This window comes from Cyprinodon tularosa, unplaced genomic scaffold (assembly GCF_016077235.1).
Source record: "Cyprinodon tularosa strain WSP-4 unplaced genomic scaffold, ASM1607723v1 ctg64, whole genome shotgun sequence".
Classification (NCBI taxonomy): Eukaryota; Metazoa; Chordata; class Actinopteri; order Cyprinodontiformes; family Cyprinodontidae; genus Cyprinodon; species Cyprinodon tularosa.
In genome coordinates, this window is record NW_024039385.1 from 716,264 (window position 1) to 734,992 (window position 18,729).

At 42.3% G+C, this 18,729-nt stretch overlaps 1 protein-coding gene across 1 annotated transcript; it reads right to left on the reverse strand.

Annotated features, from left to right (window-relative positions):
* Nucleotides 1-213: 213 nt before the first annotated feature.
* On the reverse strand, nucleotides 214-17,240 carry LOC119798878 (consortin-like). Its single transcript, XM_038308539.1, has 6 exons — nucleotides 17,218-17,240; nucleotides 17,060-17,126; nucleotides 14,259-14,527; nucleotides 1,866-1,907; nucleotides 1,528-1,672; nucleotides 214-1,450 (listed from the first exon to the last, which is right to left on the reverse strand). The coding sequence occupies exons 3-6, from the start codon at nucleotides 14,478-14,480 to the stop codon at nucleotides 1,242-1,244; spliced, it is 618 nt and encodes a 205-aa protein (XP_038164467.1). The 5' UTR covers nucleotides 14,481-14,527; nucleotides 17,060-17,126; nucleotides 17,218-17,240; the 3' UTR covers nucleotides 214-1,241.
* Between the last annotated feature and the right edge of the window lie 1,489 nt (nucleotides 17,241-18,729).

Consider the following 18,729-nt stretch of genomic DNA (forward strand, 5'->3'; position numbering starts at 1 on the left):
AAGACATTCTGGCTTTTTTACTATTGCAGGAGGGGGAAAAAACATGATCTGATGAGAGGTAGTTTGATGAATAAAATAAAAAATACCTGTTCAGATAGAAGAATAATTAGAAACGTGATGCAAGTGTTTCTGAAGGCAGTTTCTCTGAGGTAACATCGAACATTTAAACGCTGTTACAAATGCTGCAGGAGTGTGAGGAAAAGACAAGACACATCAATGGCTTCTGTTTTAATCTACGTACTGTGGAGAGTCTCCAGCCCTCCTCAGCGGCATCCAGACTTGCAGCCTAGTTACACAATATTTACAACATTTGGTGAGGTGAACTTGTTGGTATTGACATGGTTGAGCACCTATTCAGTTACAGTGCCTTGCAAAGGAAACATTTACTCTGCATTTTGTCGTGATGTTTGCCCTATTCTATAAGTATTATACTTAACAGATCAACACTAACTGGTACATTATTGTATAGTGGAAGGGAAGGGCTGCATGGTTTTACAATGTTATAAGCAATAAAAACTCCAAAGTGTGTCACGCTTTGTTAGGGCTTTGAGGTGACAAGCAGATGTTGTAAGATCTAAAAAGAAATCCTGCTTCTCTTTGCCTCAAAAAAAAAACAGTAAATATATCACAAAATGAAAACTATTGGATTGAATCTAAAACATGTGGTGGAAAATGAACACCACATATCAGGCTGAGGACATCAACACCTGAAACTAAACATGGCAGCGTCACTCTTAAGGGATTTGATGGCAAGATGGGAGGCAGCAGATGGAGAAAAATAATGGAAGAAAACCTGTTGATGTGAGTATAAAGCTACACCTAGAGCTACAGTTATTAGTTTAGATCAGTGGACACTCATGCTAGATGGTCTTCATCAGAATTTGGACCTAAATCCAAATTAGTTTCCTGATATGCAAACCCATATAACCTAAGAACTGCTGCTCTTTGTTTCCAGCATTTTAATTATTTTATTTTATCCGTTACTTCACAATAATATCTCATTTTGTGCAGGTCTATCACCTTAAATTCCACTAAAATTTACTAAGTTAGAAGCTCTAATGTGCTAAAAACTTTAAAAGTTCACGGTTATGGATTCTTTGCAAGGCACTGTTTGTGCATGTGTCTAGTAAACAGTGAGAGTGAAACTCTCTGGAACAGCAGCAGGTCGTGGATGTCCCACCAGGTTTCCTGTGCCTTTTCACTGAAGTCTCTTCTGTTACAGGAAGAAAACCCATTTGGGTCTAAGTCTGTAGAGGGAGCCACTGCCCGAGGCCTTCCAGGAAGCCCCGAGCATTTGTGATGTAGAAGTCGACGTTCTGGGTGAAGTCGGTGCAGATGTTGGAGTAAGTATCCACCAGAGTGCAGTAGAGCGCAGTCCCACCTATGCTGATCACCACAGTGATCAGACACAGCAGCAGTAGGATAAGACAGGAATCACCTCCAAGCTCATCTACAAGAAAAGACATGTTAGAGGCATATATATATATTGAGAACATAGACTGTGTGTTTGGGATTGTTTTACTCCACCTTGGTCTAAGCCGTCCTCTGGCTCGCTGAAGCGAACTTTGCGTCTAGAGTTCTGCTTATCTGCACTGTCACTCTGAGGAGGAAGTCCATCTAGTGAGGCTCGCCTCCTCTTAAGAATGGAGACCAGGCCATCCGAGGAGGAGCTCTAAAGGACACAGAATGGAGGTTTACATTTCCTCTTTTTATCAAATCTATGTTTCTAAAGTGGGTTTTTATACAGGAGGCAGTCAAAGGAGGTCAGGCAGCAAAGATCACAACTAAAGCTTTAAACCAGGCCTCTTATCTGGAATCATCTCAAAGGGCAAGAAGAGAAATCAATGTAACAGATGTATACCCACCGCTGAAACGAAGCCATCTGTCAAGCGATCAGCCTCCATGTGCTGCAATACGTCAGAGTAAGTTAATCGGTTTTTTATGATTTCACACAGGAGTGGCATTAGGAAGATTAAAAGCAGAGGCACATCTAAATGTGAAATATAATGAAAAGATAAAACACTTCCTTTCCCTTAGAGAAACATAGAAAGATAAGAGAGTTTTACATAGTGGTAGGAGAAAGTTGAGTGGAAGGATAACCACAAATAAACTGGGGCAGAGTCGTGCACCAGTCAGGTACCCACAGGTATCGGCTGCTAACTGTATAAATGTACATCTACGGGTAAAAAAAAACAACATTTCATGGGTGCGGGTATAAATGAACAAAATGTGAACAGGTATCGTACAGAAGGTTAGAGCATGAGTTAAACCTATTTATATTTTCTTATTTATTAACTACATCTTAAAAAAATAACCTGATTCAAGAATATCCAGATAACAGTATTATTTTTAAGTTATTGTGGAGGATTTATACTAATTTTTTAAAAGATCCGCCCTCTCCATGTTGAAGAAAATGCACGTGCGATCGCATGCATGAGCCCATTTCTTCTCGTGCATGCATTGTTTTAAAGTTGCTATTTTCATAACTCATACAAGCTTACTGTGCCTAAACATCCGCCCTAACCTCTAAATCCCTCACTCACTTTATAGAGCGGGGCCTACAGTATATGGTGGACTTTATAGCGAACTCAGTTAATTGATAGGTTTGGACAGATGATCAGTTCTTTTTGCTCCGGCTCTACATGTGCGGTCAGATACAGTTTTGAAAATCTCTACATGTGCGGTCAGATACAGTTTTGAAAATTCAGACCCCTGCAGGACTCTGGTCTGGGGTTTTATTTATAAAGGGGAAGTGCAAAACAAGGTTTGAAATGTGAATTTATCTCTTTCTAAGAAGAGGTTTTACTGTGTAAAATAAAAAATTATAGTTCATAAGAAAAAAGTTTCATCGCTTAATGACATTCTGATGATGCATAAGCTTAATTTAGTGTCAGGGGGTCTCTGAAAACAAAGATAGTGACATGATGGGGGTTAAAAACACACCTGTAAGTCAACATCATGGTCTGAACAATATTGCCTTCCTCTCCCCAATGATCAAGCTGATCTGTACCATGGATTAAACCATAACTGATAACAAACTTTAAAGCATTCACACTGATTGCTGTGAACATTTAAACATCTTCTGCTGCACAGAGGATGCTTCAGCACTGCTGTGAGACCAAGCAGTTGGGAGTATTAGATCAATAGTTAATTAACTCCTTAAATTTCTACAGAAGGAATCCCTATACTATATCCACAATAGAATCGAATTATTCTGCTCATTATTATGTTGCTCTGTTTCTATCCATCCAATGTGGATGTAAATGTTTCCTTTTGTTGTCATAAAACTGTTTTCTTTTTTTCCCTTGAATATTTTAATAATTAAGTCAGGGGATGGGTTGCTCGGTGGAGATGTGGGTAGCACTTCTGCCTTGTCTTGGTCTTTCTGCATGGAGGTTGCATGTTCCTGAGCATGCGTGAGTTCTTTCTGGGTACTCCGGCTTCCTCCCACAGTCCAAAAACATTACTGTTACTTTAATTGGCTTCTCTTAATTCTCCTTAGGATTGAGTGTGAATGTTTTTTTTTTCCTGTGTGTCTCCTTGTTGCCCTGCGATGGACTGGCGACCTGTCGAAGGTGTACCCTGCCTCTCACCCGTAGACAGCTGGAGATAGGCACCAGCACCCCGTTTGGGATAAGCATGAGGGAAAAAGGATGGATTGTCAATTAGAGGTTCTTGTATTAAGTGGTTCTCATCATGCGTGAAACTGGTTAGTTTAGTTTTCTTTCAACAAAAACTTCTGTAGTTGCTCCATTAGCCTGATTATAGCTAAAAAAATATATAAAAACCACCTGGTGATTTTTACCTTCCCAATAGAGGTTTTTACATCTACTAAGGGGTTTGTATAAATGATGAGAGAACATTTATCGTTAAATATTTTAAAAGGGATTAAAAAATGTTGTAATTATTAATAATATTTGAAAAATAAAAATAGCTTTGTCTATTTTCATTTTGAATTAAACTTCAAATTTTACTCATCGTCCTGAATCAGCAATAATGATGCATTGCAGCATCAAGTTTCAGGCCCTGTGCATAGAAAACCTTTATAAATGACGTCTCTGCTCTTTACAGCCACTTAAACGACTCACCAAACCAAGGCTTTGGGATTCCAAGCAAACGTTAGGCAGCTGAGGCGTGGCTTAAATTGATCGTACTGATCAGGCAATTTCCATATTCCATAAGGAGCCAATAAAACAAAAGTATTTGTTCTCTGGTATCAGATTATAAATGATGGATTTTTTTTTTTTTTTTTGCAAACAGTAATTAATTAATGTAGACTTACTTTTAGTGTATTAAATAATTACAACGTTGACTTTTTTGTACAATTATGTGAATAAGTTTACATACACAATTATATTTTTCTTTTTTAGCTGTTTTTAATAGTGTTGGGATCCTCAGGCTTGCCCACCAGAGGGCGCCGAGGATCCTCTTCTGTCTCTTGTTACTGTCTTTTAGGACTGGAGTTACTGTTGGGATCTGGAGATTGCCCTCTGTCTCCAGCAGAGTGCGCCGTGGGTCTCCTTGGGCTGGAGTCTTCCAGCACACCTGATTTCCATCTACTCATTAGGAGACCTTCCCTTTATAAGCTCCTGCCAGACCTTGCTTCCACGCCGCAGTGTTGATCTTAGTTTGGTTAGCTACCTGAACGTCTGTTACTGATAGAATCTTAGTTGTCTCTAGTGTGAGATCAGATTCTAATCTCTCCTTTGTCTGTGCCTCACTGGAAACCTGTCTCTGGTCTGAAGCTCAGGAAGAGCTGCCTCACTGGAACCCTGTCTCTGGCCTGAAGCTCTGGGAGAGCTGCATCACAGGAAACCTGTCTCTAGCCTGAAGCTCTACAGGTGCTGGTCATAAAATTAGAATATCATGAAAAAGTAGATTGATTTCAGTAATTCCATTTAAAAAGTGAAACTTGTATATTATATTCATACATTACATACAAACTCATATATTTCAGATGTTTATTTTGTTTAATTTTGATGATTACAAATGACAACAAATGAAAATCTCAAATTCATCATATCAGAAAATTAGAATATTACTGAAGACCAATAAAAACAAAGGATTTATAGAAATGTTGGCCAACTGAAAAGTATGAACATGAAAAGTATGAGCATGTACAGCACTCAGTATTTAGTTGGGCCTCCTTTGGCCTGTATTACTGCAGCAATGCGGCGTGGCATGGAGTCGATCAGTCTGTGGCACTGCTCAGGTGTTATGATAGCCCAGGTTGCTCTAATAGTGGCTTTTAGCTCTTCTGAATTGTTGGGTCTGGTGTATTGCATCTTCTTCTTCACAATACCCCATAGATTTTCTATGGGGTTAAGGTCAGGAGAGTTTGCTGGCCAATTAAGAACAGGGATACCATGGTCCTTCAACCAGGTACTGGTAGCTTTGGCACTGTGTGCAGGTGCCAAGTCCTGTTGGAAAATGAAATCTGCATCTCCAAAAAGTTGGTCAGCTGCAGGAAGCATGAAGTGCTCTAAAACTTCCTGGTATGTGGCTGCGTTGACCCTGGACCTCAGAAAACACAATGGACCAACACCAGCAGATGACATGGCACCCCAAACCATCACTGACTGTGGAAACTTTACACTGGACTTCAAGCAACGTGGATGAAGTGCCTCTCTTCTTTTCCTCCAGACTCTGGGACCTTGATTTCCAAAGGAAATGCAAAATTTACTTTCATCAGAGAACATGACTTTGGACCACTCACCAGCAGTCCAGTCCTGTTTCTCTTTAGCCCAGGCAAGACGCTTCTGACGCTGTCTGTGGTTCAAGAGTGGCTTGACACAAGGAATGCGACAGCAGAAACCCATGTCTTTCATATGTCTGTGTGTGGTGGTTCTTGAAGCACTCACTCCAGCTGCAGTCCACTCTTTGTGAATCTCCCCCACATTTTTGAATGGGTTTTGTTTCACAATCCTCTCCAGGGTGCGGTTATCTCTCTTGCTTGTACACTTTTTTCGACCACATCTTTTCCTTCCCTTCGCCTCTCTATTAATGTGCTTGGACACTGAGCTCTGTGAACAGCCAGCCTCTTTAGCGATGACCTTTTGTGTCTTGCCCTCCTTGTGCAAGGTGTCGATGGTCGTCTTTTGGACAACTGTCAAGTCAGCAGTCTTCCCCATGATTGTGTAGCCTATAGAACTAGACTGAAAGACCATTTAAAGGCTTTTGCAGGTGGTTTGAGATAATTAGCTGATTAGAGTGTGGCACCAGGGGCCATCAATTTTGAACCTTTTCACAATATTCTAATTTTCTGATATGATGAATTTGAGATTTTCATTTGTTGTCATTTGTAATCATCAAAATTAAACAAAATAAACATCTGAAATATATGAGTTTGTATGTAATGTATGAATATAATATACAAGTTTCACTTTTTAAATGGAATTACTGAAATCAATCTACTTTTTCATGATATTCTAATTTTATGACCAGCACCTGTAGGTGAGCTTAAAGGAATAGTACACCCAAAACATGATTAGCCTTCATTTTCTACTCACCCCCATGCTGAACAACACTCTGGAGTACTTTTTTGATATCTCAAATGCATCTGGAGATCTGGGAGGCTTCTTGCTGTCTGCTGACATTCAAATAATGGAGGTCTATGGTGCCCGAGACAGAAAGGCCCATAAAAGTCCACAAAAAACGTGTCAATATTCCTCCATACTGGTCGTCCAATGTATTCCAAGTGTCCTGAGTGGGTAGCATCCAGAATTTACTCAAAACAAAGTCATTTAGAATGTTTTTAGAGCATAAACAGTAGTGTATAGGATTTCCTGAAAGCGTGCACCTGCGCGATCACGACGCTACGGAAGCCGGCAGACCAAACCACATGAAAGTGCGCATTCAGCGTCTGCTCTTCCAATAATGCAAGCGTAGAAGAAGAAATGTGCCGTTTACCTGTGCAAAGAAAGAAACAACGAAAGAAAAATGTCTGAGGACTTCAGTGTTGAGGAAGAGCATGAGTTCTTTGCCGAGCTGAATGCGCTGGTTTGGTGTGCCGGCTTCCGTAGCGTCGTGATTGTGCATGTGCGCGCTTTCAGGAAATCCTATACACTACTGTTTATGCTCTAAAAACATTCTAAATGTCTTCGTTTCGAGTAAATTCTGGATGCTACCCACTCAGGAAACTTGGAATACATTGGATGAGCAGTATGGAGGAATATTGAAACGTTTTTTGTGGACTTTTATGGACCTTTCTGCCTCGGGCGCTGGGCACCTCCATTATTTGAATGTCAGCAGACAGCAAGAAGCCTCCCAGATCTCCAGATGCATTTGAGATATCAAAAAAGTACTCCAGGGTGTTGTTCAGCATGGGGGTGAGTAGAAAATGAAGGCTAATCATGTTTTGGGTGTACTATTCCTTTAACCTGCTAGTCTGCCCTGGTGAGCCAACCTGGGGATTCCTATGTGGATTTGACCTGAAGACTTCTGTGTGGAGTTTACCCTGAAGGTTCCTATGTGGAATCAGCCTGAAGAATCCTATGTGGATATTCCCTGTTTTTCTCTGCAATGAGCTGGAAGCTCAGCCTGAAGAATCCTATGTGGATATTCCCTGTTGTTCTCTGCAATGAGCTGGAAGCTCAGCCTGAAGCTCAGATCTTGGTCTGCCATGCTAAGCCTGAAGCTAGACGCTTAGCTTCTCATGAACTCTGCTAACCAACAGTCTCCGGTCCCAGTCAAGACTTCAGTGAAACATTCTCAGAACTTGTTTATTCTCTCGTGTTCGGAACTTTTAATAAACACTTTAACTTTTTCCCTGCCTCCTCCGTGTGTGTTCTGCATAAGGGCTTGCTCCTTTGATCCATCATGACAGAACACTGCGGCCAAACACAAAGCCCAGCAGATCACCTCCGTCGGTGGATTGAGGAACGGGACGCTCAGATCCATGGACATGCACAAACCCTCCGTGAGTTACATCTGAATCAAACATTCGCTAGCCACTTGGATAATGCTAACGCCACGTCAGCGGCACGTCCTGCTCCGAATTCACTTACGTCTCCTAGGTCACCGGCAGTGACGTCACGTCCTAGTCAAGATAATAATCTTCCTTTCTGGTCAGAACCCAGCCCGTCGTTTTCTTCACTCAGCCCTTCTCTGCCTGAGAGATTTTCCGGCAATCCAAGTAAGCTCAGGAGATTTCTGTTTCAGTGTCAGTTATTTTTTGAATTTTATGAGTCTAGTTTCCTGTATGATACGAGTAGGATATCTTTTGTCGTGTCTTTCCTGTCCGGAAAAGCCCTTGAATGGGCAGAGACCAGATTTCCCTTTAAAACTAGAGTTAACTGTACTTATGAGAACTTCGTCCAGGATTTTGAAAGGACTTTTAACCAAGCCTCTAAAAATTCCTTCGTTTCCAGTGTTCTTCTAGAAACCAAACAGGGAGATAGAACCGTTGCCGAATTCTCTTCAGATTTCCTGATTAAAGCAGCCGCTTCCGGGTGGAACGAGTCTGCACTTAAGACCGCGTTTCTCCATGCTCTAAATGAACCTGTCAGAAACGAACTAACCTTTTACGATGAGCCAGCTAACCTTGAGGACCTCATAGAGCTAGCAGTTGGGATAGATATTAAACTGCAAACTAGACCCAGAGCCGTACAGCATCAGACTCAGGTTTCCAGTTCCCTTCCGCGCCAGGTTAGTCTCAGCTCTCATGTACTTGATCTTCACTTAGCTCCATCCGTTAAAGGACTCAAAATAGGCCCACTAGTTACACATCAAACAGTTAGAGTTCCCCACCAGCCTGATCAGACACCTGAAGCCGTCACCTGTGTTTCTAAACCTGTTCCCATGCCTGATTACCTAGCCCCTGAACCAGAAATCCGTTCTGGAACTCTAATTTTTCAACCTGATAACTTGTTGCCAGATTCAGTCAAAAAACCTGTTAGCTTAGCTCCTAAGACCCCTCGGCGTAAGAAACGGCGTCGCCTTAAGTCAGCTCTGTGCCGTCTAGAGACCCCTGAGTCAGCTCTGTGCCGTCTAGAGACCCCTGAGTCAGCTCTGTGCCGTCTAGAGACCCCTGAGTCAGCTCTGTGCCGTCCAGAGACCCCTTAGCCTGCCCTGTGCCGTCCAGAGAACCCTGAGCATAAACCTAAGAGGGCTTCAGAGTTCGGAGTTGGTAGAAATATGCCTCCAAGAGCCTCTCAGTAGGGGCCACAAACCGCCAAGAGCCCTCTACAGCCGCTTCAAGCCACCTCAGAGACTGAACATGTGCCTCCATGGGTGGTTTCCCCTGTTCCTGAGGTGGAGCCACAGTCGGTGGTTTCCCCTGTTCCTGAGGTGGAGCCACAGTCGGTGGTCTCTCCAGTTCCTGAGGTGGAACCACAATCGGTGGTCTCTCCAGTTCCTGAGGTGGAACCACAGTCGGTGGTTTCTCCAGTTCCTGAGGTGTAGCCACAGTCTGTGGCCTCTCCAGTTCCTGAGGTGGAACCACAGTCGGTGGTCTCTCCAGTTCCTGAGGTGGAACCACAGTCGGTGGTGTCTCCTGTTCCTGAGGTGGAGCCACAGTCGGTGGCCTCCCCAGTTCCTGAGGTGGAACCACAGTCGCAGGTTTCTCATGTTCCTGAGTTGGAGCCACAGTCGGTGGTCTCCCCTGTCCCTTATGAAGAGCCAGAGTCAGTGGTCTTCCCTGTTCCAGATGTGGAGCCACTGTCGGTGGTCTCTCCTGTTCCAGATGTGGAGCCGCAATCGGCGGGCTCCTCAGTTCCTGTCCAGGAGCCGCAATCGGCGGGCTCCCCTGTTCCTGACCCGGAGCCGCAATCGGCGGGCTCCCCTGTTCCTGACCGGGAGCCGCAATCTGCGGGCTCCCCTGTTCCTGACCGGGAGCCGCAATCGGCGGGCTCCCCTGTTCCTGACCGGGAGCCGCAATCGGCGGGCTCCCCTGTTCCAGTCCAGGAGCCGCAATCGGCGGGCTCCCCTGTTCCAGTTTAGGAGCTGCAGTCGGTGGGCTCCTCAGACCCTGTTCCAGAGCCGCAGTTGGCGGTCTCCTCAGAGCCTCCTCCAGAGCCACAGTCAGCGGTCGCTACTGAGCCTGTTCCTGAGCTGCCGAAGAGGGGACGGGGTACCCCGTGGGGGTACCTACTGAAGTTTGGGCGTCATCCTCCTGAGAAGCTGCTTCGCCTCCGGCCCCGTGGCAGACCCCCGGAGCGTCAGCTTCGCCTCCGGCCCCGCAGCAGAACCCCGGAGCGTCGGCTTCGCCTCCAGCCCCGTGGTAGGCCTCCGGATCGTCAGCCTCGCCTTCTGCCCCGTGGTCGGCCTCCTGAGCATCTGTCTCGCCTCCGGCCCAGCGGTAGGCCCCCTGAGAATCGGCCTCTCCTCCGTCCCTCGGCCGGCCACTTGAGACTCTGTCCCGCCGCCGGTCCCTCGGCCGGCCACCTGAGACTTAGTCCCGCTGTCGCTCCCACAACCGGCCACCTGAGACGTCTCCCAAGAAATCGTCTGGGCTTTCTTTTGTTTTCGTCCACCATAAGTGGATCGTTTTTTGTTCTGGACCCTGTTTTTGTTTTTGCCCATCTGGCCTGTTTTCCCCTTCGCCCACTCTGGGTGGGTTGTTTTTTGTTTTCTGGACTCTGTTTTTTGTTGTTCCTGGCCCTCCTCGCCCTAGTGCCCCCTCCGCCCACCCTGGGTGGGTTGTTTTTTGTTTATTTTTTGGACTTGTTCAGAGGGCGTATGGTATCCGCCCTTGAGGGGGGGGCACTGTTGGGATCCTCAGGCTTGCCCACCAGAGGGCACCGAGGATCCTCTTCTGTCTCTTGTTACTGTCTTTTAGGACTGGAGTTACTGTTGGGATCTGGAGATTGCCCTCTGTCTCCAGCAGAGTGCGCCGTGGGTCTCCTAGGGCTGGAGTCTTCCAGCACACCTGATTTCCATCTACTCATTAGGAGACCTTCCCTTTATAAGCTCCTGCCAGACCTTGCTTCCACGCCGCAGTGTTGATCTTAGTTTGGTTAGCTACCTGAACCTCTGTTACTGATAGAATCTTAGTTGTCTCTAGTGTGAGATCAGATTCTAATCTCTCCTTTGTCTGTGCCTCACTGGAACCCTGTCTCTGGCCTGAAGCTCTGGGAGAGCTGCATCACAGGAAACCTGTCTCTAGCCTGAAGCTCTAGGTGAGCTTAACCTGCTAGTCTGCCCTGGTGAGCCAACCTGGGGATTCCTATGTGGATTTGACCTGAAGACTTCTGTGTGGAGTTTACCTGAAGGTTCCTATGTGGAATCAGCCTGAAGAATCCTATGTGGATATTCCCTGTTGTTCTCTGCAATGAGCTGGAAGCTCAGCCAGAAGAATCCTATGTGGATATTCCCTGTTGTTCTCTGCAATGAGCTGGAAGCTCAGATCTTGGTCTGCCATGCTAAGCCTGAAGCTAGACGCTTAGCTTCTCATGAACTCTGCTAACCAACAGTCTCCGGTCCCAGTCAAGACTTCAGTGAAACATTCTCAGAACTTGTTTATTCTCTCGTGTTCGGAACTTTTAATAAACACTTGAACTTTTTCCCTGCCTCCTCCGTGTGTGTTCTGCATAAGGGCTTGCTCCTTTGATCCATCATGACAAATAGAATATAATGATCCAAATATTGCACATTCACCGACATTAAAAGCTTGGTTAAAACTAGTTTCAAACAAGCAATTATGTGTATTTAAAATCCCAGAAACGAACCTGATGAGCCTTATTGAAATGTTTACATAAACTAGGTTCTACTGTTGATTTACCCTTTTTTTAAACTTAAGCTTCTGACATGTTTAAGCTGCCTTGCTCTTGGGGGGGCTTCAGTTCCTCTACATTTTTGGTTATAATTTCTACGAAGTGCCTTAATTACAGAAGTCTGAGATAATTACTCCAAAAGCAGTGCAGAGAGGACAGCTTCTCCTTCAAGACTATTTCTCAGATAAACACAATGAGCACTTCACAGCCTGAGTAGTCTGCTACTGGTGAACAAAAAGAGTATATTTGCACTAACACAACCATCCTTTAAGTATTTTAATGATATATAAATATGGCAAAATGTAGTGTATCCAGAAGGTTGTGCCGTGCTTCCTCAATATTAATCTATAGTTCTTTAAAGTTCAGGAAATAAGTCAGACTTCTACACCTGTTAACAGGTATGAGGGTTTGACGTTCATGACCAAGGGACTTTAATTTGCCTGGGACTGTTTGTTTTTTTAAGACTCATTTTTTAACAGTAATTCTAAATAAAATATTTATTTTACTAAATTATCATTAATTACATTAAATATGACTTTTTAAGTTCTGTGTTATTTGAATTTCTAGTTGGAATTTATTTTTTTTTAATGGGAAGGTATGTAAACTTTCAAGCACAGCAGTATGTTACACCATTAATCCATATGGCATTAGATTTGTAATTTTTATCTGTGAAAGAGGCTATTTTAATAAAGTTTACTTAGTTACTCTAATTAATCTCTTATTAGAGGGTTAAATTATTCTATTAGGTCAGAAAAGTGGTGATTTTCCATTGAAAACTAGGGAGGCTAAACATCCCGTGTATACTAAATTAGTAAATTATTGTTCAAATATGCATAGTCTAACATCATAAAAGTATTGATTAAGATGCATTAAATATGCACTAAAATGCACCTGATTTCATGAGTATGCTCCCGATCTCCCTGCTACCTGAAACACCTTCTCTATGAGGATTACCTGTTAAGGTTTGAGCTTCGGTCTATTGAATTAAGCAGCAAAAAAGTAGAGCACTGATTGGAAAATGAGCCAAAATACATCACCTCTCCTCTTAATTCTTTAAATGGTTAAATATGTGTTGTCTAACTTCATAAAGTTGTCATTAAACCGTCTTTCATATGATTTCATGAGTATGTTGTGATTTCATCAGCTATTTATTCCTCTCTTGGACGCAATCTCCCCTTCGCTCTGGAGCAGCAGGACACCGCCTGTCAGAAATCCCTGTTGTATCACAGATTGGATAACCGCCAAAATATGTCACTTCCAGTGAGGCTCAGCCTCTTATGGGGTCTATGGAGCAGGGGGCGGGCCGTGAAGTTCGCTGCTTGATGCTGATTGGCCAACATTCTGAAGGTTTTTTGACTAGCAGTGGCCAGGAAGTGAGGAGGTTTTCCTCATGAGTCCAGAGGAAAAGTTATCATTCAGTCAGAACAGTCATGTTATGCTGAACTGTTGCCGTTTCTGGAGTTTTATTACTTCAAAGAGCTTCACAAAAGCTATTCTCACCACCCGTTGTAGTGATGTATTTAATGTGTTTAATCATTTATTAATGCAATACAGGATGTTTGGTTTTAATTAACAGCATTGAGCCTCCCATGGGTCAGAGAGCACCAGCCGACACTGGGTTAGAAATATCCAGAAATCTTCTGATTTGTGCACAACAACAGTTTCTTACTGGGCGAGATGTCTAAACTGATGCTGCAATTTATCCGCTTCCTATCTCTATTTAGTTTTTCAACAAATGAGAACCATCAGCTCCAACCTGCTCTGTATAACTCACCAGCCATGAAGTTAAATGAATCAATGTCAGGCTCTCAGGGTTAGTGACAGACACATCTGGTTAGTCACTAGTTATATTTACTAGAGTACCCTAGCAAAAACTGAAATACTTCCTGAGTATTTTACTCTTCCACACTTCTACCTATTTGTAATGTTATGTTGAAGCAATGCTGCTCTTCCTTGGGTTAAATTTTACGTGTTGCTCTAGCAGTTTGCAACACTGGAATGTCACAAAATTGTACTTCTATTGCCAAATAATTTTAACTTCTAAAATAAATTGAAGCAATGCTAATCTACTCTACCCAGCTTTGGAATAGCTCTGCTTTCACCTCGGTGCAGAACCACCCCTCCTCAGCTCAGCATCTGAGCCAGGACATGGTGTCTTGGCTCAGTCTCCAGCTCTGTAATCGAACACATTTGGCCAACATGGGCTGAGGCTGAGCTCACAGAGGAACCAGGAAAATCATTCAAGGGAGTGTTTGGAAACAACAAGGGCAGGTCTGGATAGGATGGGGGAGTGTGGGGTTTTCCGCCAGAAAGGAAAAAAAGCTGTTGACCAGTGAACAGGAAAAGGGAGAGAGAGACAGATTTAAAACAGCTATGCTGAGACTAGAAGGAAAGGAGGGAGGAACAACATAATGAAGGTGGGTGGCTTGATGGGGCTATTTTTTTGGAATATTTATTGCCAAATCTAGTCCTTTTGTTCCCCTTTAATAAAAGACAGATCTACTGTAAGACTGCTGCAGGTGGAGCAGCTGACCAATGAACTCTTACCCCTTCAGTGTTGGACAGCTTAGCCAGGTCTTTATCCGAGGCCTGCGTTACTCCAGAGGGCCACTCCACCTTCACCTCCTCTTCCTCTGGTGTGTCCTCGCCACACACCGTCTGCCCCTCTGCTTCCACTTCCTGCCCTTCCTCCAATGCCTCTTCTCTGTCATCCTGCAGCTCTTCCTCTTCCTCCCTTAGTATCGACGACGATTTGCACTGAGAGATCATGCTCTTTTCTTTGTCTTCAGCACCATGAGTGGTTTCAGAGTTCTTGGCTACAGCGGGAGAAATAAAAACATTAATCTGGACCCAAATATAGCTAGAATTTGAGTACGAGTATTTTCTTTTCTGTCTCGAATCAAATGAAAGTTAATTTTTGCTATTTTAGGTCAGTCTTGGTTAATGAATTACAATTCAATTAATTTTTTTTTTTCAATTCCAGTTTATATATATACCACCAATTTACAACACATGTCATCTCAAGGCACTTTACAGTTCATCAGATCATATAGTCAAATTAATTCAAAGTTTTCAATCTAAGGAAAACCATTTGATTGTATTGACGCACATATTACACATATTTGCTAAATGCCAGAATCTTTTATAACCACTTCCCACTGGTTAAGAAACCTCTTTAAACCTGGGAACACTCAGCTTTTTCTGCCAGTGGGAAGGAAGCCAAATGCCGATTGTTAGCGGGTCGACCCATGTTTGAAAAATAGGATATAATACAGCAGAATAGAATAGAATAGAATAGAATAGAATAGAATAGAATAGAATAGAATAGAAAATCCCTTTATTGTTCCACAATGGGGAAATTCTGGTGTTTACAGTAGCAAGAAGAGTACAGAAAAAAAAGGACACAAATGTGGACTTTAGAAAAATTTATAAGAATAACATAATAGTGAAGAGTTAAAAGACAAATTATGAAATTCCTCCTGTAAATTACATGTAAACTTGGTATTTTCAGTGGAAAGAAGCTTTAGAGATTAAACATATAGTGGAGGACTTTCAAAAAATTTTAAAAAAAGAATGCAAATGCACAACCCTGTACCCATTCCAGAGGGAACGCCTATTAACCACTTGCAACAGTGTGCATGAGACCATTTCTCCTTGTGCACGCTCTGTTTAAAAGTTGCTGTTTGCATAGCTCATACAAGCTTACTTTCCAAAAGAAGATTTGCAATTTTCCCACTATGTCAGACTCATCACTGGTAAGTGAAAATGGGGAAGAGCACGTAGCATAATAAGTAAACATATCAACAGAATGATTGATAGTTAGGAGGACTACTTATTTAGATGATGCAACCAGAAAAAGAACATCCTCCACTAGACCTTTAAGATCAAATATCACACAAAGACGACGGTGAACATTTAAAGATCAGGTTCATCCATCAGGCGTCGTGTTCATCTGTTTAAACAGCTGCATGCTTGTTAGACCAAAAGCAGGAAGTGTGACAAGGTACACCTCTGTCTACCTCTACTCCTGCTGGGACCCAACCCTGACACCCCCCTTCTCACCAAACGCCTCCTATGCACAGGATGAATACACAGCAAAACAGCATCACCTTTAGAAGGAGCGTTTCTGTTCAAGAAGTAAATAACTAAAGACTTGTAACACTGTTAGCAGGGGAACTTTCTTTAGGCCAATTCATCAAAATGACTTTTAAAATTAATCTTTCTTTAGTCTCAAATTCCACATATCACAGGCATGTTTCTCATTAAAATATAGCAGTCAAAACCTGTTTACACATCTTATCCTTTTGTGTGCAACGTCTTCATAGATCCCCCCCCAACATGCCCACTTGTTTCACATGCACAATGCTTTTTGTCCCATCAATTTAATGCTCCTTGTTTGGATTATTTATAGATCAGACCTACTGAACTGAAAACAACAATTAAAGACACAGAAGAAAATGAATAATAGATTCCTTAAAGGACACTGTTAAAGATATAAAAACAGTTAAAAAAAATCCAAGCAAAAAAAGATAGATCCTTGCATCATACACTGCAGAAACGATCTAGAAATAAGTAAAAATATCTTAAATGTAGTTTATTTACCCTTAATTTGAGAAGGTAAATACAGTAAGATGGTCTACCAGTAGAATGAGTATTTTTACTCTTAAAATAAGATAATTAGATAAAATGCACTTGATATAAAACATCAGCATTGTTTTTTCTTATTTTAAATTGAAATTGTCTTGGGCCAAAGTGTCTCCTCAATTCAAGACAAAATACTTATTTTAAGAAAAAAGAACTTTTTGCATTATAGATCAGGCTTTGATCCCTTTTTGAGAACTTCCGCCTTCTTCATGTTGTCAGACAGGTTCAAATCTCAGGGATTCATTGATTGTGGTGATCTAGCAGAGACATATTGGTTATGAAATAGATATTTTTTTTAATTGAGTTTAAATGGACAATTTAAAGGCAGAGTTATATATTCGCACTGAGCCAGCATTGTTTGGAAAGTTCTTCTTCTTAAACAAAATCATTAAAAACCTGTGTGTGGCATTAAACCCTATTGATCACCTATAATATGTTAGTGTAACAACAACAGATGAAACAGGAGGGAGGGGAAATATTTTTTTGTATTGTAGCTGATGCTAGAATAAACTGAGCCAAGCTGCACTCCAGCTTTCAACAACAGACCCATAAAAATGATCAGATCATTGAAAAGTGGCATGCACATACTCTTAAGATGGACAGAAGTCAGCACAGACCTTCTGTATTTGCTCTTTCGTACATCTTAGAACAGCTCACCTATTGCTTTTTAGTTACTTTTGAGGCATTCGTCATTATCTTCTTACCTTCGTCACAAGGCTGTAGAATCTCCCTCTTGATCTGAGTGTCTGTAAGTGCTGCATTCAGGGTTCTCTGTTTATGAAAAAAATAGAAGAAAAAATTATCCCATGGGAAAATGGCCCTAATTGCATCAACAAGGTGCAGAATGGTTTCCATGTCTGACCTGATCCAGGCTAAGAGACGGTCTGAGCGATGCCAAAGAGGAGCAGGAACCGAGCGGAAAAAAGCGAGGAATGTAGGACAAGGAGATAAGATAGAGTTAGAGTGGCCAGTCAGACTCTACCGTTTTTTTTTTATTTTATTGAAGGTATGACAAACTAAACAAGACCACATCTGTTTCTGAGCTAAATCAAATCCACCTGCAGCAAATATCTATAAACAGGAAACAGTGGAGAAACATGAAGCGCATTCAGTATGAAGACCTGCAGTGTCAGTCTGAGTCCAGCGGAAATTAATGTTCTACTTACATTGCAGTGTCCATATAATCTGTAAAACTCCCTGCATAATTAGAATAAAGCTATTTATATGCATAAATAAAGCGGACCACTATGCAGATAGCCGTACTGCTCCACTTGTGAAAGTAAAATCTGTTGGGCTCTTTTTGGCATCAAGACAATTATTCTTATTGCAACATTGCCAGACAGGACACTGTTAAAAAAAAAAGGAAATGAATGTTCTGTGGATATATTATTTGCCCTTCCCAGAACAGATCTTTGCTGTAGGCGATATGGCTCTTTCCTCAGAGGGGCATATTTTTGGAGGAGGCAAATGTGATTAAATTACTCTGCATAATCCGAAGTCTAGGCATTGTAAAGGTGCGTTCAAACCGAACGGGATCTGGGTGTCAAAAACGCTTAAACGCCAAAACTTGGATCCTGCGTCAAACACTGGTCAGGATGCTTTGATGCCTCAACACTCTGGATGCTCGACGCTCTGGTTGTTTATCTGTTCTGTTCTGTAGCAACAAGTTAGCAGTTTGGCTTTATTTACTATGATGCATTGGGAAAATAGTTTTAACACATTTTTTAAGCAAGATAGATAGTCCACCTCAGAACATCATCTGTGCTCTCAGTTCATCAGGATTTTGATCCCAATAAAATACCCAGTTTTTGTTCGTAGTGCCAGACCTCCAGCCTGTGGGCTATTTCCTACTGAAGTGAATATAAAGAGTTTTTAAGGTTTGTGGTAAAAACAAATACTAGAATATACAATTAAATATTTTTCATTTGCAGGTTCTATAATTACTTTGGTAATGTAGGTATTTATAAACTGTTTCACCATAGTTAATTGTATGAAACTGCCTTAGAGTAGTGACTTATCAGAGCTTGCTCTCTTTTCCTTGTACATAAAAATCCATTAGTTATGTTTATCCCTTTATCTTATTTATCTGTCATCTGCAGACAGCTCTGTAGAAGCAATATCAGCTTGCATGTAGTGTCTCCCCAAAAAACTCCAGAATCAGCTTTTCTGATTGGGTGACGCTCAGCATCAAGCTGCAAATATTCAGATTTCTGAACTCCGAGCGTTGAACACCAGAGGCGCTCCAACGCTCGGATGCGTCGCTCCCGATGTTAGGACGCTCCGCACGACCTCTCCACGCTGCTTGACCCCATCCTGCATGGACTTTGCATGTAAACCAGATGCTTTGATGCCCATAAATCATACGGTTTGAATG